The sequence below is a fragment of the Gadus chalcogrammus genome, chromosome 5, assembly GCF_026213295.1.
Source record: "Gadus chalcogrammus isolate NIFS_2021 chromosome 5, NIFS_Gcha_1.0, whole genome shotgun sequence".
NCBI lineage: Eukaryota > Metazoa > Chordata > Actinopteri > Gadiformes > Gadidae > Gadus > Gadus chalcogrammus.
Window position 1 is genome coordinate 14,508,207 of NC_079416.1, and position 19,073 is coordinate 14,527,279.

The window sequence follows — 19,073 nt, forward strand, 5'->3', positions numbered from 1 at the left end:
ACAGTATCAAAATGCTTTTTTTGCTTCTGAGATCAGAGCTATAGAATAGTTGGTACAGAGCTGCTAACTCTCACATGGACCGTGACGGCCTGATTCCACCGGACGCGTTACGGCAACGTTACGGCAGCGGCACGTCTTGGCCGCGGTCACCGCAGCAGATAGGTTCCACTCTAATCAATGAGACCATTTCCACCGGGCGCGGCTGCGGAACGTCTCAGCAGCGTCCCAGGAGCGGCGTGCCGCAGCGCTATCATTCCGTAGCATTCCTATTTTTGCCGCGAGCCGCTGCTGAACCGCGTCAATTTCAACAGAGCAGATCGATCAGGGCAGGAAGTGAAAAAGTAAAAGCCATAGAGCATTCCGCTCAATTTTCAAAATAAAACACAATAAATAAAACACCAACATTATTACGTCATGACCGGTGGCACCAGGTCAGCAGTCAATCAATCAAAGGGTCTCAAATCATCCTTTTTATAAGAACAATGTCAGAAAGGACAAAGCCTGGCATTTAATTGCAGTAGTTTTGGGAGTGGAAGGTGAGTAGGCCTACATTAGGTTTAGGATTATCGCGGGATCTCGTGATCTCGCGTGAATACGGCTGGCTCGCAAGGCAGCGTTGCGCGCTGCCGTAACGCGCCCGGTGGAAATGCAAGCAGGGCAAAGTCGCGGCCAAGACGTGCCGCAGCCAGTGGCGGCGCCAGGGGGGGGCTAGGGGGTGCTAGAGCACCCCCTAGATTGGCCATAGCACCCCCAAGAAAATAATGGTTTATTTATTATTGTTATTTAATTTCATTCTGAGTTCTTAATAAAATGTATTGTGTGATAATAATATTTTAATCACAAAAGAAAATAACAGATTGAAATAAACAGATTGTTCACGTAGCACGACACAGACACGTTGCGTGCGTGAACGTGATTGTTCAATGAGTAGGCTAGTAGGCTAGTAACAGTAATCCTGGCGATCGGTCAATTTTAAGTCAAGCGTTCACAAAATCACGAAAATGGATCGTCTATTTTTGAAAGCATTTCTGACTCTTTGCCTGTTTAAATTAATTCTATCTGACATTCTAATCTGCCGTCTTTAGTTAGAAGTGTATTGAACTTGGTATGTTTAGTTTAATTTGTCGCTCATGGTAGTGGTGACCTGGTAGTCATCTGGCGCAAACTTTAATCCACACACTGAAGTAAGTGAAGTATTTGGGATTACGTTATCTATAACATGCTGCATCCATTTTGACCATCGGAGATGAACGCGGCTTTGTGCGCGTCCGTCAGAAGTAGCCTAATGACAATAATAATACGATCGATTTGAATGGCGCTTTTTATGTACCCCAAAGACCCGTTAGAGAGCAAACGTGTAAACATATGTGACGATATGGTGGGGAGGTGTTGTAATAGAGAAAAATGCGACTCATATGCTATCAGCCTAATTTCATAGCACCCTCAGTAAAACGCCGAGCACCCCCATAGCACCACCAGAAAAAAATCTCTGGCGCCGCCACTGGCCGCAGCCGTAACGTTGCCGTAACGCGTCCGGTGGAATCCGGCCGTCATGCGGTCCGCAGACTCCCCCTTCCCCCCGTTTGGTTCGGGTGTGGACTGCAACGAGGCACAGTCAACAGCAGAGGGCGCTGCTCACAAGCAGAGCGTCCTGAACTGCTGATGTGTGATCATTTATATTTCCGACCTCCTGATTTTAGTGAATTGAAGAATATAGAATATGAACTGATAAAATATGGAGGGGGGGGCAATTAATTCTACCAAGAGGGGAGCATTTTGTAGGTCTGTGTGTGTGTGTGTGTGTGTGTGTGTGTGTGTGTGTGTGTGTGTGTGTGTGTGTGTGTGTGTGTGTGTGTGTGTGTGTGTGTGTGTGTGTGCAGGGCCGTAGCACCAGATCCTGGGCCCCTATACTATAGCTACTTTTTTTTTTTTTTTTGGTCATGGGCCCCCCCTCTGCCTTGGGCCCCCCCACAACTGTCCCCTTTGTCCCCCCAGTCCGTCGGCCCTGTGCGTGTGTGTGTGTGTGTGTGTGTGTGTGTGTGTGTGTGTGTGTGTGTGTGTGTGTGTGTGTGTGTGTGTGTGTGTGTGTGTGTGTGCGTGCGTGCGTGCGTGCGTGTGTGTGTGTTGCATTGTAAATGTAATACAACACAAAGACGTAGACATTATTGCATGTTCCATTAATCTATTTATGTGTGTGTGTGTGTACAGTGAAAGACAGGAGAGAGAGATTTCACTGATTGTGAAAAAGGGATTTATAACCACGTGTGTGTGTGTGTGTGTGTGTGTGTGTGTGTGTGTGTGTGTGTGTGTGTGTGTGTGTGTGTGTGTGTGTGTGTGTGTGTGTGTGTGTGTGTGTGTGTGTGCGTGCGTGCGTGCACGTAGAAAGCACTTTATTTGAAAGCATGTGTGTTTGTCTACACAATATATAAAAATAAGAAGTATTATTGAGTGATATTATTTTAAGGATGGATGATGTCTAAATTCAGCGAATGGTTTTCCTCAAAGAATGACTCAATAGATATATTTCAATCCTTACTTCATCAAGCATGCATGACCAAAGAATCAGCTAAACAAGGGGCATGCATCCAAGGAATCTTTTGGGATGATGACAGTAAACTCACACGCTGATGGTGTTCTCCATCATGCAAAAGGTGAGGGGGTCGTCATGCTTGTGTTGTGAGGACAACGTTTATTGCTCCGATGCTCATTTTGCTCTAACCAGGTGACTCCTAATGAAGACCAGTCTCCAGGGAGCTAGGACAGGACAAAGAACAGGAGAGGAACTCCAATCAACTGTTTGGATTTTAGAATGGGGATGTCCTGGATTACACTCTCTCTCCCTCTCTGTCTGTCTCTCTTTAATGTATTCCTCCGGGGGTCGTGTCACTATGAGGCAGGTGATGGACCGTAGTGGACTAGCCGTATCCCTAGGGTGCATAAGCCCTGAGACAGTCCATATATCACAGGTCTTTACTTTAATCCCACTGGGGGTAGGCGGCCTCTCCTTCTGTTTCTGAGCCGAGACAAGAAGTGTCTTTGTGCCATCGGATCAGGCTGACATTTCCCAATAAAGTTTCCAGAAAAATGTGTCTAAGACTAACACTAATGTGCTGTGTTCATCTACAAAGCTGAGAAGAGAACAACAGCGTCGGGTACATCACCGCTCTGTAGCGTTCTCCCTCCTCCCATCGTCTTCCCCTCCTTCCCACTCCTCTCCTCCCCCCCCCCCCCCCCTCCTCCTACTCCTCTCCTCCCCCCCTCCCCCCCTCCTCCCCTCCACTCCCCTCCTCCCCCCTCCCCCTTCCCCTCCTCCCCATCCCCCCTCCTTCCCTCCTCCCCCAACTCCTCTCCTTTCCTTCCCATCTTCCGTTGACAACGCCTGCAGAGACGGAGAATGCTTCCTGAGCAAACAGGAACTCAGACTTCCTAATGGTGTTGTTTCACTCCCCGGGGCTTTCCTCTGCTGGTGCCTTCACTCTGAGACGCTGCTCCCACTAACCTGCAGCCCGTGGCCGATGAGGTAATGCCTTTCAGTGGATATCACTGCGGTGCCAGACCCATCCAGCCCCTTATTTTCTTTATTTTAACCAATCCTGAGGGGGTGACATGACAGGACGTGGTGTTTGAAGTCACTCCGTCATGATTCAGGGGGAGGGATGAGCTGGAAGACATCAGAGGAATTAGAGGATGTGGAGAATGTAGGTAATAGAGAGGAGGAAGGAAGAGAGTAGGAGAAAAGGAAAGAATGGAGAAAAAATATAACGAGAAAAGAGACAAGGCGAGGTAAGGGGAGGGAAGGAGAGGAGAGAGCTGGAGAGATAAGAGAAAGAGAAGAGAGGAGATAGGGGAGAAGAGGGAAGGAGAGGAGAGAGAGGGGAAGGAGAAGAAAGAGGGGAGGAGCGGAGAGAGCAGGAGGAGAGGAGAGAAGAGGGGAGGAAAGGAGGAAGCGGGAGAAGGAGAGTGAGGAGAAGGAGGAGAGAAGAGTTAATGAGATGGATTTTGAAACCGCTCAGTTATGAAATCCACACCCTTCCACTCCCCTCACTGAGGACACATTCTGAGAGCAATCCTCCACCGCGTCTATTTATGTGGCAGAAACACAAGCCCTCCCAACTCATTGTTCTCTCTCTTCCCCCTCCAGTGCGAGGCTGGAGGGAGGGGCGATCATTTGAGTCTCACTTCAGTCAGAAATGAGGCTTTCTCCTCCCCACCACATTCACTAATACTCACTTTCAGCCCCTCTCTCTCTTTCTCTCATCCCCCCCCCCACGTCTCTCTCTCTCTCTCTCTACTTGAAAATGCAATTCTCTCCTTCCTTCTTCATCTAAATGGTTACACACTAATTCCACAAAGGTTTATGATTACGTTCTTTCCTTTTTCACTTCATAGAATAAAAAATAAAAAAAACATTTAAAGCAGATTGACCCATATCCAGAGCGCGAAACAGAAATCCATAAAAGATGTAGGCCTACTGAAGTCCCTGATGTTGCCCATGTGCTAAGAGCCTCGGATAAGCCCTCCATGGCCCGGACACAAAAGTTTAGCCGTGCTGGCAGAGTGAACCATTGCAGCATGCAAAGTGACCACACAATAGAGGCTTGGTTGGCGGGGAAGTGGTGAGGGGGTGCGATAGGGGGTCGGGGTGATGAGAGAGCGGGGGCAGCATGGCTGGATTTAAGGAAGCCCCTCCATTTTCTTGCGCTAATAAGGTATTTCACCATAAGCACTATTAGTAATCATGCTTAAACTAAACTATTCGCATTGCAAGTATTGTACTTATACCTATACTGTTTCAGTATAGGTATATGTTTACTACAGTGATTTCAGCTCAGGAATGACTAAATACTAAATCAGGGAGGCATGATAGTGTAGAGGTTTGGGTGTTTGGGGTGCTCATTAATGACATGTATTCTCTTTAAAGTTTCTTAGCGGAAAACGACTAAACAGGAGAAATTTGAGGTATTTGGACAGAAAACCATTTTATTTAAAATGCAAGGTGTTTATTCGCTGTTATTTGAAGGTGTCACCGGGTTGGCCTTGTTAATGCTTTGAATATATTCGGATCAGGGACGTAGATAATCTCTGATACGGGCCTTCTGTTCAAGGTGACTCTAGCAATGGATCAATAAACCGTTGGAGCATTGCTTTATCAGAGCATCAGTCTCATCCGGCCCAATGCGTCCCTGACCTGATCTCTAGATTAATCCGGGATGCGGATGGATTTGTTTTTCAACGTTTCCACCAATCCTCCGATGTATATCATCCGGAAAACGTCCTTATAGTCTACAGTGCTCCTACAGACAGCTGTGTACCGCGGGGTACTGCAAGGTCCCGGTATTGTCCTCAACCTGTGACCTGTTCCAGGTCAGCAAACACCAAGCATGCATTTCAATGTCAAGAAGTATTCAGGTCGATGAAGGACAATAGACTAGTCTCCCTCTATGCTGTGATAGAGTGAGACTAATCTCCCTCTATGCTGTGACTGATCACCAGACCACATACACCACACATATTCATCCGAGTTCACAAAAAATGGTGAACACACTCAACTGTTCTACACTTGGTGGCTGCCCTCCTTAACACTCTAGTGCTGCACACTTAGCAGTCAGCATCGTGGTGGCGGTTCAAGGAGGTCGTCATGGTTACCATCGGAGCTGAAAGCACAGCTGAAACGACAAAACTACAAACACCCTTGAGAGACACTTCCATCCCCCTTGACCTCCCTGCGTGAGGATGGATTCTTGCCGTTCAGATGACTGCAGTTAGTCGTCACATGTGTGTAACCGTAACCAATGGGAAACCAGGGTGGGCATCACCACCTCCAGCAGTGGTGGTGAGATACGGTAGTGACTTCGGGAGTTCATAGGATTGTCAGGGGGCTGGCTTTACAAGGTCAGCTCTGTGAAGTGACTGACAGGGCTGGAAGGCCACAGCGTGGCCAACAAGATGAGCACTAATATTAACATTTACATTTAGGGCATTTAGTAGACGCTTTTATCCAAGGCGACTTATAATTACACATTTCTCAGAAGAAAGAGAAACAATATCTCGCTGTTGTTACAGTAAGGATGTTCATAGAAACTAGTGTCAAGCACTAACAATCACGAGCTTAACCCATTCCCTGTATACAACAAAGATAGCTAGGATACGATGCTACCCAATGCTAAATACTATTTTTAAATACAAGGACGAACAACATACAATTTGTGTGTACATCTAGTGCCAGGCATACAACATAAAATAAGTGCGCAAGGGGGGTAAAAGACTCCTCTTCTTGAACGCCTTCATCATCAGGGATGATGAAGGCGGTGTTGAGGTGTGTGTTCTTTCCCGTCTCCTCTTGTCGAGGGCCCAAATCTTTTTTTTTTTATAACTTCCCCAAGAAATTGGCTGCAGGACAGACAATGTCTGTGTCAGCCCACAGAGAGCCTGACTGCTGTAGCGCCAGCTGAACACAAGGTCCTGCGTAGCTGAATAGAGGAATGGCACATCCCGTCCACAGTCCGCCGCTATGTGACCCGACTGTTAACAAGAGTCCTCCAGTCGTCATTTCCTCATCTTACTTCAATGCAGACTCTAAAGGAGATAGGTTGGATTTGGCTACAAAGGAGTATAGTACTATATAGTATATACTGTATTAGTGTGCCGGTTTGAGTCTCCAGGTTACTGGCCGTCTCTCTTCATTCGGTGCAGCTGGTTTTATTTAACCACAATGTTTTTCTTTTTCTTTTGGTTTCTTTTTTGTTTGTCCTCATTTTCTTTCTTTTTTTTTAGCTTTCATTTGAGGAACTCCTGAACCCTCCTGGGGTCACTGTCTGTGAATACGATTTTAAATACAAATAAATACAATTGTGAATAAATGAGGTATTCAATGATAATAATCAATGATAATGTGAACACTTTGTGAGTCCGGATAGCATAAACAAGTTGTCATGACCTTGACATTGGATGCGAGCTGTAGCAATATGCAGCAGATTGAGAGTCTACCTCACAGAGCACAGAGACTTTGAGCCACGCCTCGTAGCGCCTGGATGTGTCCAACAGCCGAGCTCCAAGACCTCTGTCGGAGGAAGAGGACTGTTCATCCTGCTGAGTTTAGATCATGCGATCTAAAGCGTAGCCCTTCAACTCTCCAGTCCATGCACGATCACATTGTTAGCAGATCCAATGCCCTGCATTCCCACTGAAAGCCTTCCCAGTGTCGTCGTCCCCCCCCCACGTGGACGCACGTTGAGATCCGCAAGATGATATTAGCAAACCCACGAGTACGGGGTTAAGTGCTGGTTAACTGACTCGGGGAAGTGTTTCTTCGTGAATCCTTTCTCTTTCCATGTGGGTCGAAGGTTTGAAGGAGTAGTAGATGGAAGGAGTAGTAGATGGAAACGTAAGCAGAAGGCCTCATAGGAGGACGGGCGTTGGACGTCCCAGGGCAGAACGGCGCCTCTTCAGTCACACGCTAGTTCAAACAAATAACTTACTGGAGAGCCGCTTGCTGCAGTGAAGGCTGTCTTGTAATAATCATAGGATGGAGAAGAAAGTGTTGGATGTTATGCTATTTCTTCTCATTGCATTGCATGTATGTTATTGGCCTCTAGATTGTCAATATAATCCGCTTGAGGATTATATTGTGAGTTTTTTCATTGCGCACATCTCATTGGTGTGACATGACCTGCTAGTTAAATTATCTTAGAATACAATATAAGATAAATAACATATTTAAAGACAGGAAGTAGTGCCTATAGTCAATACTCACATTCACATCCCATCACATAAGATGCAGGGTTGCACATACTATACATCGCACAGACCAATACAATTGGTCTGTGCAATGTTGTTGCTGTTCGATGAGCAAACAGCTGGTCCCTATTTCAGGCCAGGAAACACATGCTAAATGAGTTCCTGATGGCCTCCCTAGACATGAAGAAGCTCAAATAAGAGCTCTAATTCAAGATGTACAAATGTCATAAAGTCATATGCCCCCCCACACCCCTATTACGGACTTATTGTATGCTGTATGTCCTTGCACTTACATTTTTTTACTCAGCATCGTGTAGCATCTTATCCTAGCTATCTTTGTTTTATACAGGGAATGAGTTAACCTAGCAATTGTTAGTGCTTGGCACTTGGTTCTATCAACATCCTTACTGTACCAACAGTGATATATTGTTCATTCTCTTTCTTATTGTAAGTCGCTTTGGATAAAAGCGTCTGCTAAATGCGGTAAATGTAAATATACCATATCATGCCATATTGTCAATTCAGGGCACGTCCCCGGCTGAGCTCGCTCCGGTCATGTGACCTCTGCAAAGCGAGTGTATTTACACAGCGGGGAGATCCCAGTGCTCCGGCACTGCTGCTGAATAGTCTGGGTTCATTTCCCAGCAGAACCAGGGTCAGACCCCTCTATCTGGTGAGAAAAGAGTAGGCTGGCTCCGGCTGACCGCCCGCCCTCTCTGGGCACTGGCTCCCCTGGGCTGATTGGCCCTTCAACCTCCGCCTCCTGTCTGTGTCACCACCTCCCCTCCTCCTCCCCCTTCTCCTCCTGTCTGCATCCCTGAATCCCCCCTCCTCCTCCTCCTCCTCCTCCTCCTCCTCCTCCTCCTCCTCCTCCTCCTCCTCCTCCTCCTACTGTCTGCATCCCTGAATCCCCCCTCCTCCTCCTCCTCCTCCTCCTCCTCCTCCTGTCTGCATCCCTGAATCCCCCCTCCTCCTCCTCCTCCTCCTCCTCCTCCTCCTCCTCCTCCTCCTCCTCCTCCTCCTCCTCCTCCTCCTCCTCCTCCTCCTGTCTGTGTCCCTGACTCCCTCCTCCACTCCTCATCCTCCTCCTCCTGTCTGCATCCCTGACTCCCTCCTCCTCCTTCTCCTTCTCCTCTTCTTGTCTACGTCCCTGACCCCCTCCTCCACTCCTCAGCCTCTTTATCTGCGGTTCAGGGCCACACAGAGACCTCATCGCAGCTCTGGTGCATTTCTCTGGTTCTGCAGATAAAACCCGTCAACCTATATATAATATTCATCCCAAATGTATTCCTATGTTCAAAATAGGATGCCGAATTGCATAAGTGAGAGTTGGTGCTCAAGGGTTTCAACAAGGGCCGTATTCATCCCCTCAACCAAGTGCGTTGAAGGCTGTATAAGAAGCCCACTTGTGTTCCCATTCCACCTGTTGCACAATCATGATGTCATGTTGGAGGGAAAGAGTGAGTCGTGGTCCCCTACCTCATGCCCCCGTTAGAGCAGCCTGTTTCCAATCACATGTGGGCACCAACGAGCCAATGAAACCGTTGTAGACGTTAGTTCAGATTCATCTGAACAAGCGATGCATTCACGAGGCAAATGTTCATACTTTTTTACTTAATATGATCACATTACACACATTGCAAGAGGCTCTTGTGTTGCTTTTCAAGATAAATATAAGCTAATGTCTCTCAGTAGCTGCTTGTGTTTGAGTAAGAGATGACCTAAAGTTGAAACAATGAGATGTTTCAACTCTGTATGCTCGCTTTTCCCTATAAATTGAGGCACTAGACAGAGAACATGTTAAATAGAGGATATAAGGATGTAAACCAGGAAGGGAAACTAGGATAGACCATCAGTGTTTATTCAAATCTATCGTCATGCAAAGGTGATGATGTCAGACAGACACCTGGAAAGTGGGCTAAATGAATCTGTTTCATCGAATACATTGCTGCTTCAGTATTATATTGGCATTGTTGCTTTTAGTCTCTTATCTCTTATGTTCTGTACTGGGTTATATGATGTAATACATGCTTTTTTAGAATGCATGCTTTTCAGTAGCGATTTTTAATGACGGCATATGTTTTAATCCAACCAATATCTTTGCATTTCCTGGCTACCTTGAGTTACATTTCCACACGCATGGCGACCCATTCCAGGGAGGTTCAATAGAAAGCGAGAGGCTTTATTAAATCCAAAACAGGCATCTGGCTGAAGAACTTGGATGAAGTCCAATCATTGTCAATGCAGTGATTAAATAATTAAATAATACACAATTATTAATACAAAGATAATGAATCATCCCTCAAAGCCAAGCTTAAGTCTTTTATATTATGTATTGTCCGGATATTAAGAAGATAAGCCGTTGGGTCCTACTCAGGCCTGTCAGGCAGTGCTATGGGCGTCTTATGTGAGGTAATGAAATGTATCCCCAGGCTTAAGCCCCTCTGCCTCATGGGAACAGATGTTCAGCGGCAGGCAGCGTGTTCACATCCTCCTGCATGGAGGAGTTGCTCCCAGATCAGCCCGGCTTCACCTGAGACAGAAGACCCCATATTATCAGCAGTGCTGATGCCCTGGAAGAGATCGTGTTGACTCTACCAAGAGCTCTGGCCCCTGTTGACCACAGACGCTCTATTTATACCAGAGGGGGCTCCGTCTGGCCCCCATGAACTGCACCACGTCAGCAGAATTCTTTATTGTTCCTATACAAAGCACCGAAATAACACACATGAGAGAGAGAGGGGGAGGGGGAGAGAGAGAGAGAGCGAGAGAGAGAGAGAGAGAGAGAGAGAGAGAGAGAGAGAGAGAGAGAGAGAGAGAGAGAGAGAGAGAGGGAGGGGGGGGGGGGAGGGGGAGAGAGCGAGAGAGAGAAAGGGAGAGAGAGAGTGAGGGAGAGAGAGCAGGAGAGGGAAAGGGAGAGAGAGAGTTAGCAGAGAGTGTCAGTACGTCTAGTGCATGGCGACCAAATCTCCAGGTGTGAGAGCTGAGAGTCGAGATCTTTCCAAATCTCAGACGCTAATGATAGAATATTTTATCATCTCTCTCTCTCTCTCCCTCTCCCTCCCTCTCTTTTTTCTCCCTTGTGGGACTTAAGTAAGACGCAGGACGACCTCATCGTCTATTTTGGTCCTTGCCCTATAAAGACAAATTGGGTGTTTTCTCGTGTGACATTACCATGGCAACTCAGCTCCAGTTAGTTACAACAACGTCTCCTGTAGATAAGAAGGATGCCACGCTAATTACACTAACGATGATCTGCTGTACACTCTCTGTCTGGTGAGGGGTGACGGTTGGATCCATCACAGGTAACGTACAGCAGGGTAAAATTCCATACTGTAATCATACCAGCTTATCAGTGTTTACTGTTTACTGTTTACTTTACACTTTCCTCTCCAGGCTGGAGGTCGGTAGAGGAATGCATTTCGTCCACACTGAAGGAAACACATTGTTTTATAGCATTCTGGATTATTTTCCAAATCTCTGGTTTTGAAAGCAGGTTCCTAGGCTCAATCAGATAGTTTCTAGTCTGGGGACGGACATGAGACAGAGTGGGTCCAGACCCTATTAAGGTTTATCAGAAAATCTATCTCAGTATCCGATCATGTACAAACGCACACACACACACACACACACACACACACACACACACACACACGCACACAAGCATGCATGCATACACGCATACAAGCACTCATACACCCACACCCACACCCACACACACAAAGACACACACACACACACACACACACACACACACACACACACACACACACACACACACACACACACACACACACACACACACACACACACACACACACACACACACATTTGTGTGTAAGGCTTTCAGCTGATCTTCTAAGTAAATGCCAATACAGATCCAGAGACTGTATCTGTTTAACGGTAAAGCTACATCGGAGTATTCATCAAATGCATTTTATTAATGTGCTTTTTTATTACACATGTTTTTGTGTACTTTTGATAGGCTACTACACACATACTGTAGGCCTACACATCAATCTATGATGCATGCTAGGCCAACTAGTAATAAACATCATAGGCCTTTCGGCTGTTCTCTGTGTTTAACTTAATAGAGTAACTACAACAGCCCGAAGAAAGCAAATTTGCAACATAAACTTCTCTTTGAAATTTCTGAATCGTCTGACAGTCTTTCTTTGTTGGCCCAACTCCCTTCTCCACCTTAAAAAAAGAAGTCTCGGTGCGGCTGGAATCAAGACAGCGGTCACGCCTCCCGTGGACTCTAATTGGCCCGATGGCACCAGCAGGTCTCTGCCATTGGCCAGTGCACATCCATGAAATCTCCTCCTCCAGCTTTGTCAGTTTCTGCGCTCCGGTTGAAACGCCTAGTCGTGTTTCCAAGGCACGAGCCTCGCTACAGAAGTTACCCCTCTTTACACCGAAGAAGATCACGCACCGTTGGCGGATGAAACGGACCTTTTCAGAGACGGTATCCGATCTGCTCTGCCGTGTGTGGACTTAATGAGATCTTAATTAAGATCCACCAGCCTACCAGCGGGGCGCACCGAGCCACCAGGAGCCACCAAGAGCCACCAGGAGCCAGCAGGAGCCACCAGGAGCCAGCGTGCAGCACTGTGGACGGGATTGTTTTGTTGTGGTCCGACCAGCGGAATGACGGACAGATGAGGAGCTATGGTTCACTTTGAAGCTTCTTATGACACTCTTTCGTCGTGAACTTTTGTGTTTCTATCGGAGCCCTTGACAGCGGTATAACCAGCCGAATCGAACCGCAACACTTTCTACCATAAAGGATTAATAATGCCGGACCAGATAACAGTTTCGGAGTTCGTGACGGAGACAAATGAAGATTATAAGGCGCCGACCGCCTCCAACTTCACCACCCGAATGTCCCACTGTAGGAACACGGTGGCTGCTCTTGAGGAGGTGAGTGAGTGTGTGTGTGTGTGTGGGTGTGGGTGTGGGTGTGTGTGTGTTAAAGCATCAGCTTTTTTTTTTTTTTTTGTGTGTAACTAACGGTACGGTGATGTGTTTTAGATTGGTAACACTTACACGGTTGATTTTTTTTTCTCATAAATATAGTCTATTTAATGTCAAAGACGACATGTTGTAGTTCAGGATGAAATTTGCAATATAGGTAGCCTACCAAGTGGGCTTTGACTAGTATAAAAGGTCTTCATTTAGGAATATCGGTATTTCTTAAATCATCCATTCATCTATAGATGTAATCTCATCATTGTTTACTGCCCAGGATTAATCGTATACCTTTGTTTGCGAGAATAGTTGCAGCCCTGTTTCAAAAGATACAGGAATAGATGCTCAATGTTCTTGACCCAGTTTACTCTTCTTCCCACCTATGCTGCGGGAGTAGTCTGTTACAGTCCCTCTGCCTCTCAGGTCGTTATCAGGAAGGACACTTCCGCTTTTTTAGGGTGCCCTCCTCCATCCGTCCATGTTAAAGACCCCCCCCCCCATACAGACACACACACACACACACACACACACACACACACACACACACACACACACACACACACACACACACACACACACACACACACACACACACACACACACACACACACACACTTCGTGTGCCAAGATGGAAGAGCTTTCTCCCTCCATGTCCATTCAGTTGAAATGGGTTTGTTGGCAGGGGGAATATATGACCAAAGCACGTACAAGTTGTATAAACTGTCTCTGGTTCTTCTCCTCCGTTATAAGCAGCGGCTCGAGTTCCATGTGGTTGTTTATTTGTCATAGTTAAAGAGAATATCTAAATGGTATAGTTATTACATTGGGCGGCATGCGGCTCAGGAGGTAGAGCGGGTTGGCTGGTAACCAGAAGGTTGCTAGTTCGATCCCCGACTCCTCCTAGTTGAGGGCCGATGTGCCCCTGAGCAAGGCACCTTACCCTAACTGCTCCCTTGCCCTCCATGGTTAATACCGCCTTCAGTGTGTACATTATTGGGTGAATATTAGGCAATATTGTAAAGCACTGTGAGTGGCCCCCGGTTATAAAAGTGCTGTATAAATGCAGTCCATTTACCATTTACTTGTAAAGCAACACAATGAGAATGGCTCTGAGCTCCTGGTCATAACGTCAGTGTTGCTCCACTAATCCACGCCCCGGCTCAATGTCAGGTTTACCATAAGCGCTCTGATCCTTTGCACCTTGGTGAGGGTTGTGGCTTTTGTTTTCCATTTGCCTGCCAGCTGCACACCTGCTCTGAGGACAGGTGCAGCGGACCGGAGGAGAGCCACGTGCTCATAGCTTCCTCTTTCTGAAAGAGAACTGGTTCATGGAGATGTCTGGTGTCCTTGGGCCTTCGACAGCATGTCTGTTGTGTCTGAGAGTCTGTGTACTGTTGTGTCTGAGAGATTAGGAGACTCATTTAAATGCATAGAGCCTCAGTTTATAAAATAGCTAATATCCTTATTCTAAGAAATGGTGGTTTCTGGTTTGTTGGAAGAGGCCGTCCTCAAGCTCTTCGTATGCGTCCACCATTGTTGTCCAGAGAACGGGGCCATATAGTCGGCCAGGAGCTTTTGTTCTTCTGTGTTGTTGTTTTTAGGCTGACCTATCCTCCCTAGCCAACACAAGGCAGCTTGTTGGGACAACAGGCCTGCTTCACTTCGCTCCGTCGGCCCGCTCACACATGCAGCGGCCTGGAGCAGGAACACATCCGTGTATTGTCTGGCTGGCTATGGCTGGAACCTCTCTCCTGCTCTCATTCACTACATCAAACCCGCAGGAATCTGCACCGTCTGGTTGTCTCAGGGCCTTTGGTCATGTTTCGTAATTTGTTAAAAATAACATTTTGAAATGGCCCAAGAGGGATAATGTTATGTATAGGATATAATAGCTTCCTCCTTTCGCATTTATTTTTCTGCATAGGAATTGGTTATTCAATAAGAGAACACGTATTATATTCCACTGAAGCAGCAGTATTATAGATGCCCTTTTTACCTCGGAATGGCAGATTTGCTGAGCTGACGGTGAGGACACCGTCAGCCAGGGAGCGGCGTCTTACTGACACCCCTCTTCTGGAGTTCTTTGTGGTTTCTGACAACTGCTAGGTTATTATTTCCCCTGAGCGCAACATGTCGACTGGACATGAGGCGTCCCTGATGCATCAATGTAGAACTATTGTTTAAAGTCAGAGTTGAGCACAAACACACCATTTCATAGTGGTTGGAAACACTTTGCACCCCCCCCCCAAAAAACGACCCACTTATTAAAACAAAAGAAGGTGAACTTCTATCTAGATCTCAATGATGACACATCTGTGCAAACAAATGATTACTCTGTGAGTGCAAATGCTGTCTTTGCTCTTGTGCTTTTCCCGCTCGCTCGGGTAAACTTTGTGTTTCCTAAGAGCTAGCCAGGGCCATTGTAGCCAGGGCCATTGTAGCCAGGGCCATTGTAGCCAGGGCCATTGTAGCCCTGAACGTGATTGGTTACATGTTCACAAGTCCAAACACCACCTGAAGGTCATGGACCATTTCTTAGGTTAGCGATGCTCCAGTTGTTATCAAAATGTTACTACGTATGTCATTAATGAAAGCTGGATCATCACACACAATGAACCAGGGCTTTTACACCCGGGCCTCACTTTGTGATGACTGCCTCTATTTTTAAAGGAAAGGAGCACAGAAAGGTTATTGTTAACTGTGGTGTTTCGGTCTCCGCCCACTTAGTGCCAAAGCGAAGACGACCAAAGGAATGGTCGTTTTTAGTGCCAAAGAAATATCTGAGCGAAGTAAAAACGCTTACAAAATTCAGTTGTCATTTTGGTGGCAATGTTTGGCAGTGATGGACCGTCTTTGGCCTCAGGGCGGAAGGACTCGCGTTCGGAGACTCTGTGTCCGGAGTTTTCGGAGAAGCAGGTTTTTAATTTGTCGGTGGATTGCGATTAGCGGGGAAGTCTGTTACCCCAGATGGCCCAGAGTATTTGGCTAACGACTTTGAGGTTCTGATCCTAAATCCTGAGGGATGGAATACCAAAATGGAGAGCACATTTTAAGAGCATATCTAAGATTCCAATAATATCCGGTTTCGATGCCAAATTCCCTTACTTAGGAGGACCTCTGACCTTTGACCTCTCCCTCTGGTGTTTCCATGAAGGCATCGACAGGCGATGGGATAAAACCAGTCGGAACTTTGGTGGACCAAACTATTGTGTAATTATTTATCCCCGTAATAAATTACATCTGACATAACCACATTAGCTTTAGGAAGGCTTCTAAAATTGACGGAAACATCTTAATGACTGCGTTTGACGTGTTGGCGCGTCCTCTCAAAACCACAGCTATAAAACCAGTTTGTCCAGTAAGTCGGATGTTTGGACTGTCCTGACCCAAACATGGCTACTCCCTGTTCCCCTTTGTTGCTCTCGTCCTCTGATGAAGGCAGAAGGTCATGGAATGGGGAAGCTTCTTACATTTCATGTGAGCTTCTCAACGTGACTCGAGATGCATCAGGTCTTGTGAGGGGGTGCTCAATAGGTGGGGGCTCAATAGGTCTGTTGGACCAGTACAACAGCACCACACGCCTGGGAGAGGAGCTGGCCTTTTGAACTCTGCTTTGGTATATCGAGCCCAGAGAACGGTCCCTCTCCTCTCCAGAGACTTGTTGTGTCTCTTGTATCTATTATGTCAGAGATGTTGAAAAAATGCACATTATCCAGCTGTCTCCTGTTCCACTCAGTCGGTGCCACACTGGCCTTCAGAATATAAACTCAAGACCTTCTTTGTGTGGAATTCCCAGGTGATCTAAACTTTGGTTTATTGATTTTTCTTCTCAAAAGCATTGCTGCCAATAAATGGATCTTCCACTGTATTCACTCTGGAGGACTGGGTTGATATTGGCTGTGTCTTTCAGCAACAGCCCACTCCGAGCGTCAAATATAAAATGAACCCCATATGAGTCCGAACATGGAAACATTAATCAAAATGTCTCCGGTGTCAATATGGTAACCAACGCTCCAGCTGTATGTGTTTACCGGCAGATATCACTCTTTCTCATGTCCTGCCTCTAGTGTTTCATGCGGTGCAGGTCGCATGCTTGTAATTTAGTCTCAGAGATCCGTTGCATAGAAACCACTGTCGGCCCTCGGCCCTTTGATCTCTGAGTGATTATCCATCTGATTTACTGTTCAACGTTCCCAGTTCTCCATGCCCGGCCAGAGACCAACAATAACCCACAACACTGGCTCACTGGTGGACCCTGCCCCCCGTGGTGAGGCGCTTCAGCTCCTCCAGTGTTGGGGGCCCCCTCCCACCGGGCCCCCCCACTCTGCTCATTTCTCTCTGTTGAATTATTTATATCAAGGTATGGCGGGGGGGTAGGTTGGGGGCTTGTCACAACTCAATTTGTGGGATGAAACCATTACTCCTAGCTCTTGCATGAGGCTGTTAATTTTTCATCCGATGGAGGGCCGGGCGTGGCTGCTGTGTGCGACGATAAGGCCCTGTTCCAACCGTACTGAGAGCTGGCGTGTGTGTGGCATATTGTCTGGAGTATTCTGAGGATTCTGTGGAAAACCGCTGCGGGCCCAGACTGCTGCTGTCTGCGGCCCGGAGACGGATCATCGCACATCTCCTGGCTCGGGTTCACACATGACTCTCCTCCCCATCAGTTGTTGACGGTTTGTGGGCGGAGCACCGCCGGCAGAACGCACCAAGACGGCTTCTATTTTTATCTCCTCGACTCCCTGGTGGACGATCGCTCCTCCTGTGTTCTCTATCCATTGTTCCTCCCAAAGCCCAAAAGCCCGGGGTTCAAAGCCTGTCCTCCCCTGACTGCGAGACGGCCCCTGTGTGCCCACCACCACCACCACCACCAGCACCACCATCATAAGGCTTTATTGGCGTGTCAGCCAGCCAGCATGTGTTTGTGCTGGAGCGGTTCCCAGGCCAGGGGGCTGACCTCCTCACGCCAGATTCCTCTCGCCGCTGCTGCCGGCGGGAACGGCTGCAGCCAGGCAGCTGCTGCCCGGAGCAGGTGGCCGGCAGGGGATCTGAACACAGCGCCACATGCGGGCTTAGGACTGCATTCACACAGCCCCGGCCTTAGCCCCGACCGTAGCCCCCTCACTCAGACCCAGAGGTCCGAGGGACCCGAGTTTGCAGAAGCGGGCGTTCATTCAGCCGCTCAGCGAGCAGTCAGCAGTGTGCGTGAAGGGGGCGGGCTGTACCTCTACCCAATGAGGCTTCAACATGTCTTCTTAAAATCTTAATACAGACTGTAATTGAAACGGGATGTTTGGCCCGAGTAATTTTATTACTCTTACTATGACGTCTCTGTCCTTGAGTGTATTTTGCATTCAGCAGTGCACCGTGCATACTATAGTAGGTCAGTCAGGTTAGGAACGTTTAACAAAGTGTCTTTCTGTCCAAAAGTCAGGTGAGTGGATGTGAGAGGGGAGGGATCAGGCTGGGCTCCATCATCATGCCTGGTAAGATTTGGGGGGGGGGAGGGGAGGGGATGTAAACCCCGTCCCGTCAGAGAGTCCCAGCTCTGGTCTCCAGGAGGGAGTGGCTCTCCGTTAATAAACTAATCATTGATTTGTTTGTCTCCCTCGGCTGATTGGGAGGAGGAGGAAGAGGGTGGAGGAAAGTGTGTTTGTTTGAGGGTGGGCTTTAGCTGGGTTTGAGTGTTTTCACTTTTCTAATGTTTACCAAATGAAATATGCGACCGCATGCGCCAATCCAATAATAAAGCAGTGAGCTCTTCCTCCTGGTAAAGTGCTTACATCCCGGCTGCCTTTCATGGGTATTTTTGTTTTAGAAAACTTTTACTTGTACACCATCCAAGTCAAAGAACTATATGACCGGATGTTACCTGATTGCGGTATTACTGGGGCCATAATGTAAGCAACTTATTTATTATATTTATGTTTCCACTCTCCTGAGGTTCCTCACCAGATGCTGTTAGTTTCACAGCAGCTCTTAGACTGGACCGGGGTCTGCTAGTAGAAAGCTGAACTGGGGAACTGGTCTTGAACATGTGTGTGTGTGTGTCCCATGTGGGCCTGCGGCTTACGTCTTTTTAGATGAATCACACCTCGTCCCGGTTGTAGCGTCCAACATTAAGGTCCTGTAAGCCACATTTCTGTGGTTATTAGAAAGGTCTGACAAGATGACATGACTCCTTTTTAAGACCCGTGCTTTCCCTTTGAGGCTGAAGACACACACACACACACACACACACACACACACACACACACACACACACACACACACACACACACACACACACACACACACACACACACACACACACACACACACACACACACAGTGTAAGTTGATATTTTCTAGACTTAAGCGCGTCG

General features: G+C 47.3%; 1 protein-coding gene across 3 annotated transcripts in view; it reads left to right on the forward strand.

Annotated features, from left to right (window-relative positions):
- Positions 1-12,096: 12,096 nt before the first annotated feature.
- The window catches only part of asap2a (ArfGAP with SH3 domain, ankyrin repeat and PH domain 2a), a 47,063-nt gene continuing 40,086 nt past the window's right edge, over positions 12,097-19,073 (forward strand). For all 3 annotated transcript variants that reach the window (XM_056590432.1, XM_056590433.1, XM_056590435.1), the window contains exon 1: positions 12,097-12,660. In XM_056590432.1, the coding sequence (XP_056446407.1) occupies positions 12,535-12,660 (126 nt within the window). In that variant the 5' untranslated portion in view covers positions 12,097-12,534. The remainder of the gene's footprint in view (positions 12,661-19,073) is intronic.